General features: G+C 29.3%; 1 protein-coding gene across 1 annotated transcript; it reads right to left on the bottom strand.

The window, feature by feature from the left end:
- Positions 1-1450: 1450 nt before the first annotated feature.
- On the bottom strand, positions 1451-11400 carry Arpc2 (Actin-related protein 2/3 complex, subunit 2). The gene is made up of 8 exons (XM_088236930.1): positions 11202-11400; positions 10075-10168; positions 9089-9188; positions 7650-7836; positions 7124-7259; positions 6957-7041; positions 6134-6335; positions 1451-2567 (listed from the first exon to the last, which is right to left on the bottom strand). The coding sequence occupies exons 1-8, from the start codon at positions 11273-11275 to the stop codon at positions 2540-2542; spliced, it is 906 nt and encodes a 301-aa protein (XP_088093056.1). The 5' UTR covers positions 11276-11400; the 3' UTR covers positions 1451-2539.
- Positions 11401-12429: the final 1029 nt, after the last annotated feature.

The following is a 12429-nucleotide window of genomic DNA, read 5'->3' as shown; positions in this document are numbered from 1 at the left end:
GTTCATACTTTATACTATGTCAGAGTTGATGAAACATTAGCTGTTTTACAAAATTATATAGGTGAGTAGGCTTAAGTATTTCTGTTACATATATGTATATTTTGTAAACACATATATTAATGGATTAGTACATGTGTCAATACACCGAGGCATTGTCAGGTGGCAGATGGTTGCTCAATTTTCAAATACATAATACACATAATCAAAATTAAAACATTCGCTTATAAAAATATTTAGTAAAAGTAATATTATTTAACCAAAATAATTTTACTTTTACTAACCAGGTGAACTTTATAAAAACTTTATTTGACACAATCTAAGTTTGAGTCTATTATACTGATTCGGTTTAAATAATTCAGCATAGCTGTAGCAAATGTATATTTCCAAAGTTCAAAGGGCCAAAACAGAAAAAATATATTTAATATAGCCATGAGCTAACTTTGTAAATCAATTTCAAAAACCAAAAAAAATCAAAACATAAAATATTAAAGTTTACATAAAGATATAATAATAAGGATGCCTGCCTTGGTAGACAGAAAAACTGCAGAAATGACAATAGGTATCTTAAAAAAATATAATATCTAAAAATGTTAAATAAACATTTAACTATTACACTATAAAAACAAAATGTTTATATTCGCCAATTTCAAAGCAAAGCCAAAGCAGACATCTAGTAAAATATTAAGTATAAATTCATTCCGATGTTACATACGAGGTAAGGAATATAAAGATATATGAGAGATAACATGTAAAAAAATAATTGTTATAATTGTCATCAGTAAGACAAACAAACATATAAATTTATTATTATTTGTTGTAAACTGAAAATATTTATTTTATTACACATCGGTGAAAAGTTGGCAAACTAGAAATATGCAGATATTGTGGCCCTTGAAGCCATTCCTCCGAGACTACATATTTAGCGCATATAGATTTATTAAATAACTAAATGTCCTAAAACAATAATAAGCTTATCGCATATTAACTAGACATTACAAAATATACTTTTTCATTGAATCTGCAGTTTCTTTATTTGACTACTTATCAACAAATCATACCTGGGCTGGTATTCCAAACGAAATTATAGCGCGGTATAGCACGTTTTTACATACTAAATACGCATTATAGCGCGCTGTTAACGCGTTCGGAATACCAGCCCTGGGCCCTGATTACAACGGGAAGTCAACATTTATCTTCAATTTTATCAACTAAGTAAAATTAAGTTTTCTGTATGAAAAGCAGAATATGCACACATTTTTTTTTTTTTGTGTGTGTAGATTTTTCTTTATAGACAACCGAAGATAACTCTGTTAACTTCCCATTGTAATCAGGGCCCTGGGAGATTTCTCTTTTGGGAATACAATATGTATGCTAAAAGAACATTTTCTATTAATTACAGTTTAAAAAATTGACAAATGCATACTGAGAAAATTAATCAGTAAAATACGTATTTGCGGTACATTAGAGACTATTAATTCGAGACTTTTTTATTTTTATACATTGTACTGATCTTTATATTAAACAGTTGAATGTTAGTGAAATATCTAAACCTAACAGAAATTTTAAAAATGACATTTTACATGCTAAATTATGTATTTCAGAATGCTGGTTTATAATATTTTACAAGACATTAAGGTAACACTGCACTAGTAGAAAAAAGATAGTATTGTATTTAAGTGCAATATTTGACTCAATATGTACATAATCAAAGGATTAAATGTTTTACTAGAAAAAAAAAAAATATATATTAAGAATTGATTCATGGCTTACTTTGTGAAAAAATATATCAACACAATGAATGCTAAATGTGAACCTAGTATATTTTCAAACATATACGAACCCTGGAATACACAATCACAAAACAGCATTCTAAAATAAATCAATCAAGCCTAAACACAGTCTAGTGTTACTCCAGTTTGATGACGTGTGAAGTGATTGTTGATCTCATTTTATAAAGGCATTAATAAATTGTATTAAATCATAAATGAAAATAATTAGACATTTTGTGACATCACAAAACAGACATGTATTTTTATAGCCATTAGGATTTATTAGTTTGTACAATTGGTGTATAAATATATTAAAAATCAATTTTATAAAATGATGCAAATCTTTATAAACCACTTTGGAGTATTGAATTTAACAAAAAGAAGTAAATTGCTATAGTATTACCTTGAAAAAACTTGATATTATATTGTTGTAGAAATAGTAGAACATGTAAAAAAAAAAAGGGAATTGATTACACCTATGAATAAAGATGTTTTTAAAGTTAATATTTCTTAAATATTCAAATAATATGATGAATTTCTTATTTCAGGTTCCTAAGTAACCATTTTGAGCATCATCTAATTTTATAAACATTCTTTACATAGTTAGGAAATACTATTTTTTAGGAAAAACCACCACTTTTTCGACTGAAGTTATTTTGATGTATATTTATTAAGAAGTGTGTAAAAACATATTGGATTTCAAGAAACAGATGAAAAGCAATAGTTTTACTCAGTAACATTTGTACACTTTTGATCCGTCCTCTGCATACTCAATCTTTTCTGATAAATAATCTTCCACTGAAACAAAAAGATTTTCACAATTATTATTTGAGATCTGTCCGTGGCATATGAAAGTGTTGACAGTTCTGTGTGTAAAGTAGAACCAGAACGGAATGTAGATTATAGACATAAATTTATAATGTCACGATTCATACGAAGTTCACTGAGTAAATTCTAATATTTAAAAAAATTACATCATTTTGTCGTTCTGAGCAATTGAAGTGTAATAAAGAAGAATCTGTAATGCTAACAAAACCACACAAAATAAACAGGTACAACGATCCGTTAGTCTATGGCGACATAGCATAATTATTCTGCTTTAATATTAATTCATTTTTCCACTAATCATTTCCCGAGGGAGTGTGATGTGATTTCGGGGTGAAAAGAAACATGCGACACTTGTCAGACAAGCCACTTTCGCATTTATAATAGTAAGTATTAATCCAACATTGGTAAAGTAAACGCTGCATAGCTCAATCATCTGTTACAAGAAGGTAAGGTGATCCATGTTACGCTTCGGGACAACAGCGTTTGCCAGTCCGGGGACAGGGAAATATTGCAGTGTAAAAGGCAGACTTTTCTCCATACTATTTTATTTTTCAGGATTTTTACCTAAATTAGAGTAGCTATCAGGAGGATTCTGGGACTATTTCACACACAGAAAAAAAGACACAGACTTTAAAATGATGAAGAGGTCAATTTTACACCTCTTAAATTAGTTCTCTTGAATGGATGATGTTTTCAACATATCTACGATAGTAAAGATTACATAGCTGCCATTGATTTGTTTACTGTGCGTTTAGTCGTGTGGTACTGACAAATAATATTCAATCATGACTCATTATAGTAATATATGATTACATTTTTAAAAGATAACGCATCACTTATAAAACATTTACATTAATCAACTGAGGAAATCATCATTATTCCCTTTCCACACCTAACGGTGCATAGGGCACTGGATTGATACACCGATTGCAGCGTATCTTGATCATTTTTGTTAAATGAAGGTAAGATGATCAGTCTTATGCTTCAGGTACCAGTCCAGGGACTATGAAATATTCTAGTCTGAAAACACCCTTTTAAATATTTCATACCAACCATGTCAGGAATTGAACCCGAGACCTCTTGCATGGTAGGCAAACATGCTGACCATTGCACCGCGAGGCCAACAAAGTGAGGAAAACAATGTGTTAAAAAAAAAATAGGAACAGGCAGCTATCAGCCGATATGCCCCTATCTTGTCTTTCTGGTAAGCTTATTTCACTTCCTATAGTATTACATTTGTCCAATTTGTTTTTCAATGTATTAACAGATGATGCAGTAACTATTTCTTGAGACAGACCATTCCACGCATCCACAGATCTGCCATTGATAAAATGTTTAGCTGGATTGAAGTTGAACTTTGACTTCTCTAATTTCATCAAGTTTGGCAGTCATAATACCCACGCAGCAGTCGTCTCTTGCTCTTATCTGTTCTAGTGCGGTCAGGTCAAGTCTCCAAAGCCTTTCCTCATATGGAATAATTGCTCAATCTGGCAATGCATAAAGAATTAACCTTAATATTTATCTAATAATAGGCCCCTTCTTTATTTACATTTAAGTCAAGATTGAAATGTCACTATCTAAATATTTAAATTGTTCCTTTATCCTTCTTCTTTCCTTCCCATCCCCTCTCCTCTCTTCATAGTATAGTGTTATTTTTTTAATATATATATTTATTTTTGTTAATCTTTGCTTTTAATTTTTGTATAAAATTGTAAGATTCAATATGTCCATGTATTTATAATTTTCTCAAACTGAACGGTTTGGGTAGGTAGGAAGAAATTGCCTTAAGGCAATATGCCCGCCCTTATATGTATATTTATTGTATATGTATATAAAGTGTCAAATAAACAAATAAATATATTTCTTGAATACGGCGTCCGTGATGTAATAGCTAGGATACTTGACTCACATATGGAAGTTTCTGGGTTCGATTCCCAGTGAGAACACAAAAAAAAGTTATATTTCTCAAGCCCGGGTGTTTTAGGCTGTAATTGAACACTAATCAGGCCTCCTGGCCTGTTGTGGTGCAAAAATAAAAAATAATCTGTAGCTTAAAAACAAACTATCAAATGCATAAAAACAGTCCAGTGGTATTAGCGTACACTCCGGGAGATCTAAGGTTCGAACCCTCTTTTACCACAACTCGTTTCCCATTTTCCAACACAGTATTTATGACTAAAAAATGTCCCCAAAATTAAAATATTTTGATAAATTACAAGAACGCAAGTATGTATTTCTAATTTTATCAATTAAAAAAAAATTGCCTACAATGATAAGGCTATAAACTAGACACATCTATGACTAATATATTTATGTATACAATAAGTCAATCAGATTTTCACAAATGAAGCATGTACACAATGTAAGTGAAAATATTGCATAAATGCAATATTTTTAGCTATAATAGAGGTGTTCTTCTAGCCACTGTAATATTTTTTCAAATACACAAGTTAAAAAAAAAAAAAAAATTCAAAAAAATTTACAGAATAATTTTAAAATAAAAGTCCTGCTGAATTGTAAGCATACAAATCGTCAGCAGGTTCTTATATTGTTCTTATTTTATTTCTTATTTTTATTTATTCTTATTCTTCGATTGTTTTATACTTAACCTACATAAAAAATAATTTTATTTGAAAACATTATACTCGTATATTTTATTACGACAAAAAAAACATTTTTCTTTTTGCCATAATTTGAGCTCCTGTATTAAAAACTCACTGTTTGTAATTTTGTTTGGTAACATCATAGAGTAATAATTCACTAGAGAAGCCCTTTAGCTCTATTGCATAAAATGAAAGCGTTCCAAGTTTAGTTTTAAGTTTAACAACAAACGTATAACAGGCGGTTTTTTTTTTTAGGAAAAAAGAAATACTTGCATTCTTATGATTTACCCAAACATTTCATTTTAAGGGCCATTTTTAACGAGTTGTAAATAACTCACTATTAGAAAATGGGAATCAAGTTAGGGTAGAGTGGGATTCGAACCACGAACCACGAACCTTTGGTCCGTGAGTCCGAGACTCTAGCCACAGGACCACAACCCGTTCCGTTTACGTTTGCAATTCTCGACATAAGAACCAACAGCCCGTTGTATTGCTGTAATATGTAGCTAACTTCGTATTTAACAATCATAGAATGATTTTTCTCCATATGGGCGACTCTGGCCAGTGGCGTGTTATTACTCTAAGGGTAACATGTTACATATTTTAGATATACTGTATTGCAGTGTCCTTTTCCCATATTTATTACAATATCTAGGAACAGCTAGCCCTCCCATACTAGTAAACCTGGTGTTGTAATCATGTACCAATTTGTGTTTATGCTCGGAGTGCAACGCATGCTGACAAATTAAGTTGTACCAAAGTAGAGCCCAAACTGATAATTTATTTACAAATAACGATATGGAAATATTGTGTCTCTGGCGGTATACATCTTTCCATTGATAGGGGATTATTTATAAGTTTACTTTGGAGGAAAAGAAGCATGATATAAGTGTAGTGTCGAAGGAAAAATTACAAAGATAAATAAATACTTACGAAATAGTCTTCTTTTCAACATTTTTAGGTTCTGGTCGAGCCCTGTTTAGGACCTTCAAAAAGTCCTGCGTTTTAGCCCGCATTCGGGAATGTATGTATGCTTTAGAGCACTTGATGTGATAGTGGAGGTAGTCCCTAAACATGTGCAACAGGTCTATTGTGTTGTCTCGAGCATCAGCGCAAGTGTGGCGAGGGAAAAGTACTGAAATTAAATTAATAATTATGTTATACATGCATTACATTTGATATAAAACAATAATCGCTCTACTGAATCACTGAACAATGCAATCAATATTTTTTTATCGCTGTGGTTTCCTCAAGTTTTAGGAATTTTGTAATACAAAAATATTTTCAAATACTCTGAAAAACAAAGATAATTTACAAAACAACATTTTTTTCTGAAAAGCAATATGAAAAGCAAGAATTTATAAATTACAATTTGTTAACCTTGAACTGTTTTCAATATAAATTATTCCTGGAAACATGTATATGTATATTATGTAACTTTTTTGTCAATTGAGACAGACAGAGATGTCAGAAGGTTACAAAATGTAAGCTAAATTTTACTACTAAGCAGAGAGAGGAGGTTTACTGCTAAAGCATCTATGTTCTGTAAGGATGCTCATATTTTAATGCATAAACAAATTGCTCAAAAATGAATAAATCATTTTGAAAAAATATTGTTTGACTTATTACCATTTGAGGAAAATTTATTCCAAAAACTAAACCACTTAACAAATATACTAGTTATAATATAGCTTTTTGAAGGTACTAGATATAAAAAACATACTTTTCAGACCATTATTTGAGAATAAAAACTCACCAAATGTCACATAACCAATGTTATCGCCAACTATTGCATCAGTATTTAACAGTTCGAGTGGAGGCTCCTTATGTGAAAACAACACCTGAGAAGAACATTTGCATCAAATAAAATATTATAATTTTATAAGGACAGAAAAACCTCAAATGAATAAGCATCTCTCTCACCTGAGGCGCCGTATGCGATGCTCTCCTTCCTTCTTTTAATTCTTGCATAAATACTTTCCCAATAACAACATCGTCTTCATGTTTGAAGATTGTGGAGAATACTACAGTAACCCGGTCATTTTGAGCTTCCACATATCTAAAATGGGATAAATACAGGATATCTGTGTTCATTCTGTGTAGTAAACCTACAATACTCTTGTATAAATCAACTAGTTCAGCAAAATAGTTAATTTACAGAAAAGCAATTTTAAATGTCAATCATTTCCATAAATGCATAATGATTAACACTATAAATTATTAAAATTTCTAAACCCAATTTTTGAGAATGGGTTAACTTATAAAACATCATAATTTATATTTTTACAATGATTTGACATTATTATTATCTCTAGTTAATTTGGAAATGTTGGCTGGATACATAAATTGCCTTTATGTATTCATGCTTGGTTCTTTCGTATTTTCAATAGAAAAATACAAATATTTTAAAAGGTAAAAAGGTAAATAAAAAACTTTGAAAATATCTTACAGCGTTTCGTCCTGTCTATAATTGATGACAGCTCTTTTGTTACCAATCTGTCCTTCCTCTTGAAATCTGAAATACCTTTCGAACACAGAAGCGAAACAGTGGCGTTTAAGGAGTCCCACCTTTTTAACCACTTCTTCCCAATTGTCGGGAACATTTTCTAAATCCAGTAATACTGATACATTGTAACCTACAGGTAAAAATTAAACATATGTAGGTATTTGATATTACAAACATATTTGTATGAATTAAGAAAACCTTTTTGAAATACACTCAAAACATTAAAATAATATCATTTAAAAAAGTTAGCGATCAAGATTAATTTATTTTCTTGTGAGAATATTACATTACAAACATAGCTTAATTAATTACCATTAAAGATTAACTAAAATTAGAGTTTTCAAAATGCCCCTAAAGTTTTAAGGTCTGTAGATTCTACAGACCAACTTCCCAATGACTATGCGTTTTGAAAGAGCTACCTCTATGTTGTACAACTTTGGATATTGATCTTTTCCACGTCTCCAAGAAAGTGTTTCAATGCAGGGGTCGCAAGCTTTTTGAACATTATTTTTACATTTTAAATTGTATTTACGTGTACGAATAAATATGAAATATTTTTTAATGTACATATCAATGGCTCAGTTCCATAGAGGGATAACTGAATAAAAAAATTATAGAATTGTAGTTTTGAGTTATATACTATTTATTATATTTAAAAAACACCCCATTTTCAATTTTACAAAGGTTAACCCTTAAAATCCTTAAAACCTTGAGTTTTTCTCTAGTTAGACAAATATTTTCATATTGAAATAAATAAACTTAACAATTTCTTAGCTCCATAACTAATTCAAATGTGATAATTTGCATAACAACTTTAATTCTAAAACTAATAACCATTGTGCATACATTTCACATAAGTATATGCATATTTACTTCACTTAAGATGATATAAATAATTATTTATTATAAACCAATTTAGATCTGTCAAAACTTTGGTCAGCCTTTACTAAAAACCAGTAATTTCTAGTTATCTCTGCATGGAACTGAACCATCGATGTATATTCATAAAATTTATTTACTTTTTACGTGTGGAATGATGCGGAGTGGCTATTTCAATATACGCTTTTTTTGTTCTTTTTTTTTGACATTGTATTTAGGTAATGTATAGAAAACTATAATTGGCCTATAATTTAGGTTTATTTGTATAATATTTATTTTTTGTTGTAATGGCTGTTGTTTTCTTTTAATAAATAAAACAAAATAAAGATTATTCGAAATATTTTATAAATTACACGTAACTCATTTCCTTAAATGCAAAATGATAATAAATAAGTTACTAAATGCAGAAAATCAATTTGTTAAAGCTTAGAGAAAATATTTATTAAAAAAAATTGTTGCAAAACATAAATAACCGCAATCCAAATATAAACAATTGTGCTTACCATTTTCTGGTTCTGTAAGCAGAGATCCGTAAACTCTTTTGAGGAGCTCATCTGCACCATGTTCTAACAATTGTTTGTAGAATTTTAGTGAAATACTAACCTAGAATAAACACAAGAAAAAAGATCGTTTCTATTATACAAGACAGCTGAGACTGGATGCTAACCCATGTTTATATACCTATATATATGGCTGATAATACTTCTTGTTCACATGAGTTAACCTATGTATTATAGAATTTTAACAGTTTTATCTTTCATGAAGTTAAACTGAGACAAGCAATTAATAATGAAGCCACAATCGGTAGATTTAGTTTAAGCATAACATAAGAAATTCCTCAAACATTTTCCATTAACCATTACTTGATCTGCTTTTAAACTGTTACTACTCAGTACTACTCGGTACTTTTCAGGTACTAGTCCATCATTCCATTCCAATTACATATTTCTAACTGTTTTTTGAATTCTTTGTTGTCATATATTTTTTTTTTTTATGTTTTTGGCATTTTCGTGGGTTTATTGATTGTATTTCAGTTTTCCATTATATGATTAGTAATTTTAAGTGAATCTAGCAAATCAACATGTATATCACATTTATTTGAAATTACGAGATCTATCAACGTACTTATTATCGTATATGTAGTTAAGATTTTGTATATCTAGGATCTATATGGCACTGATACGGCTGTCAATACATTGTCATTATCGATAGTCGAATGCTTTCCAGAAGTCAACAAAAACTAACAATAAGGGTCTATGGTATTTTACTGATCTTTCAATTAGTATCTTCAGGGTCAGGGGGTGATCATTTGTGCTAAAGCCTAAATGGAAACAGGTCTGTTCACACAGTTGGTAATAATCTAACGGATTTTCTAATACATTTAAGTATAATGTTTTCGTACTGAGTTAGAAACCTATCAAGTGAGAAATTCAAACTATAGTTATTTGTTTAAAATATATGAATATCCTTTATAGATAAATTTACTTACTCGGATTTTAGTTTTATCGCCATTTACATTTGAAATGTGAAATAAAACTCCATCAAAGTCTGCGACAGTTACATCAGCGGTTTCGGGCTTTAACCTAAAAATTAATTAAAAACAAATTTATATTAAGCCATATAAGAGGACATCTGGTTAAATCATTGAATAGAGATTAGCATTTACTTATATTATAAATCTCTTCAATAATTATTGTAATTTAGCATGATGATAATTATCATAATGTTTAATGACTCAATAATGAATCATCCATGTTTTGTAAAAAAAAATAATAAGCTAATTCAAGGTACTGTCATAAATACGTTTTTATTCCAACAACCTTTTATTGAAGAAAAAAATATTTTTTATATATATATATTACTGCTTAATTTATTTATTTTTTTAAAAAACGGAGACAAAATATTTTTTAAAAAACGGAGACAAAATATTTTTTAATATTATGTTAATAAAATTTGTATAAAACCAACCACAAATTGTATTAACATAATATTAAAATGTTTGACCACAAAGTTAATGCTTTGAATATTAATAATAAAATATTTTTTATTCATGATTATAATTTCGATTATAAGGAGTGTGGTATTAAGTTTAAAATATTTACATGATTAAGTTATTACTGACATTTTCATAAACAAAATATGGGTGTATTACAGTAATCAAATTAAGTTTACTTAATATTATTAGGGATAAAAATCAAACAGTAAAATACGTAGGTACATTTTAATGATTTTTTGTAACGAAAAATCTATAATATTTATTTACCGGGAGCTTATATATTTGAAAATAAAGGTGTAATATTTCAAATTGTGTATATCTCTTTAAAGATGCAAGTAAATAATGAAATAAGAAAAAAATATTTATGCAAAATAAATTTAACGGTACATGCGTCAGATAAGAGGATAAGCGATAAAGAGGCGGATACCTCAGTGACCAACGTGGGGGCCTCACCCTGATAGACGATAGGTATTAATCACAGGCAACTATTTTTAAGCGATAACATGAAATAATCAAAGTAAATATATTAAATAAATATTCATATTTGTTAAATTCTATCAAACATTACGAATTTTGCTTTGCTGAGCGTTAATATTTCGAAGAGAATTAAGACTACTTACCGGGCTAGAGCATTTTTATATTTAACTGTTAACGTCTCTTCAACTATCCTATTGTTGATCTCGAGTAATATCATTATTTACTTAGTTTTATCTACCGCAATTTCATGAAACCAAGCCCTAAAAATTTGACATGAAGCACCTTTTTTACAACCGGGATGAATAAGCAATACCATAGATGATGCTACTTCCAACTTCAACTGACAATCCGAAATTTTTCATGTGGAATTGTTAATAGACAATAATAATTCTTTATTTAACTGGGGCAACTTGTGATTTTTTTATTTTGAAACTTTATAATGCACAAAGTAAAATAATAATGTAGCATTTTCAATGACAAAAAGACAAACAGTAACTATTTTTTTATTAAGGGGGAGAATCACATACTTCGACTACTTGAAATTAAATGATTTGGGGATCTAGCGGCAAAAAAGATAAGCTTTCAGAATTAACCCAAAAATGAAACCATTTTATGGTCATTCTAGTTTGGCTGTGTTTTCAAAGATGTCTCTAAAGTCACCACCAACGTCACGATTTAATATATTTTACATTATATTATAATGTACCATTTACCGGGCTAGACAAACAAAACATGGTAAGCCATCTAAAAAATACCTTTCAAAAAAATTCTCTAATAAACCGAACACAAAAGATAATTGCCAGTTCACCAAATGTTTTCCAAGCTTAAACATAAGAAAAAAAGCACTCAAAACATGTTTGTTTTAGAAATATACCTACATAATACATTTCACTACACATGTCCCAAAGTGACTTTATTGAATAATTTTATTTTTGCTGAATTTAAAAAAATATGTTTTTCATTGCTAGAATTTTATCACTCTCCATGCGCTTTGTAGCTGCAAGACGTTTGGTAATATTAGCCGTTATATTACGAAAATTCACTAACTTAATCTATTCTTCAACTTCTTTCATTGAATAATAAAACTTCCAACTATAAATTAATGTGTATTAGTGTAATAACAAAGACAGACATCTGTCGATTTATCATGGAGATCAGAGGTTCCCAAACTTTTTTGTGTCCTAGACCCCTTGCCATGTTTTTCGGTTTTTGGTAGACCTCCTACTTACCTAAATTTCTAACTGTAGTGAAGTTTAGTGTTAAAAACTTAAAGTTAAAAGAAATGTTAAGTTTTATACATTTATTAATTGAATTTAAATTAAAACTACTCAAAATAAAATTTTGTATCTGTTACATAAAATAAACGTAACA

The sequence above is a fragment of the Micrasema longulum genome, unplaced genomic scaffold (assembly GCF_059751315.1).
Source record: "Micrasema longulum isolate JH-2025_06_02 unplaced genomic scaffold, ASM5975131v1 h1tg001620l, whole genome shotgun sequence".
In the NCBI taxonomy this organism is placed as follows: domain Eukaryota; kingdom Metazoa; phylum Arthropoda; class Insecta; order Trichoptera; family Brachycentridae; genus Micrasema; species Micrasema longulum.
Note: the sequence above shows the minus strand (reverse complement) of the source record. Positions and strands in the feature narration are given on the sequence as shown.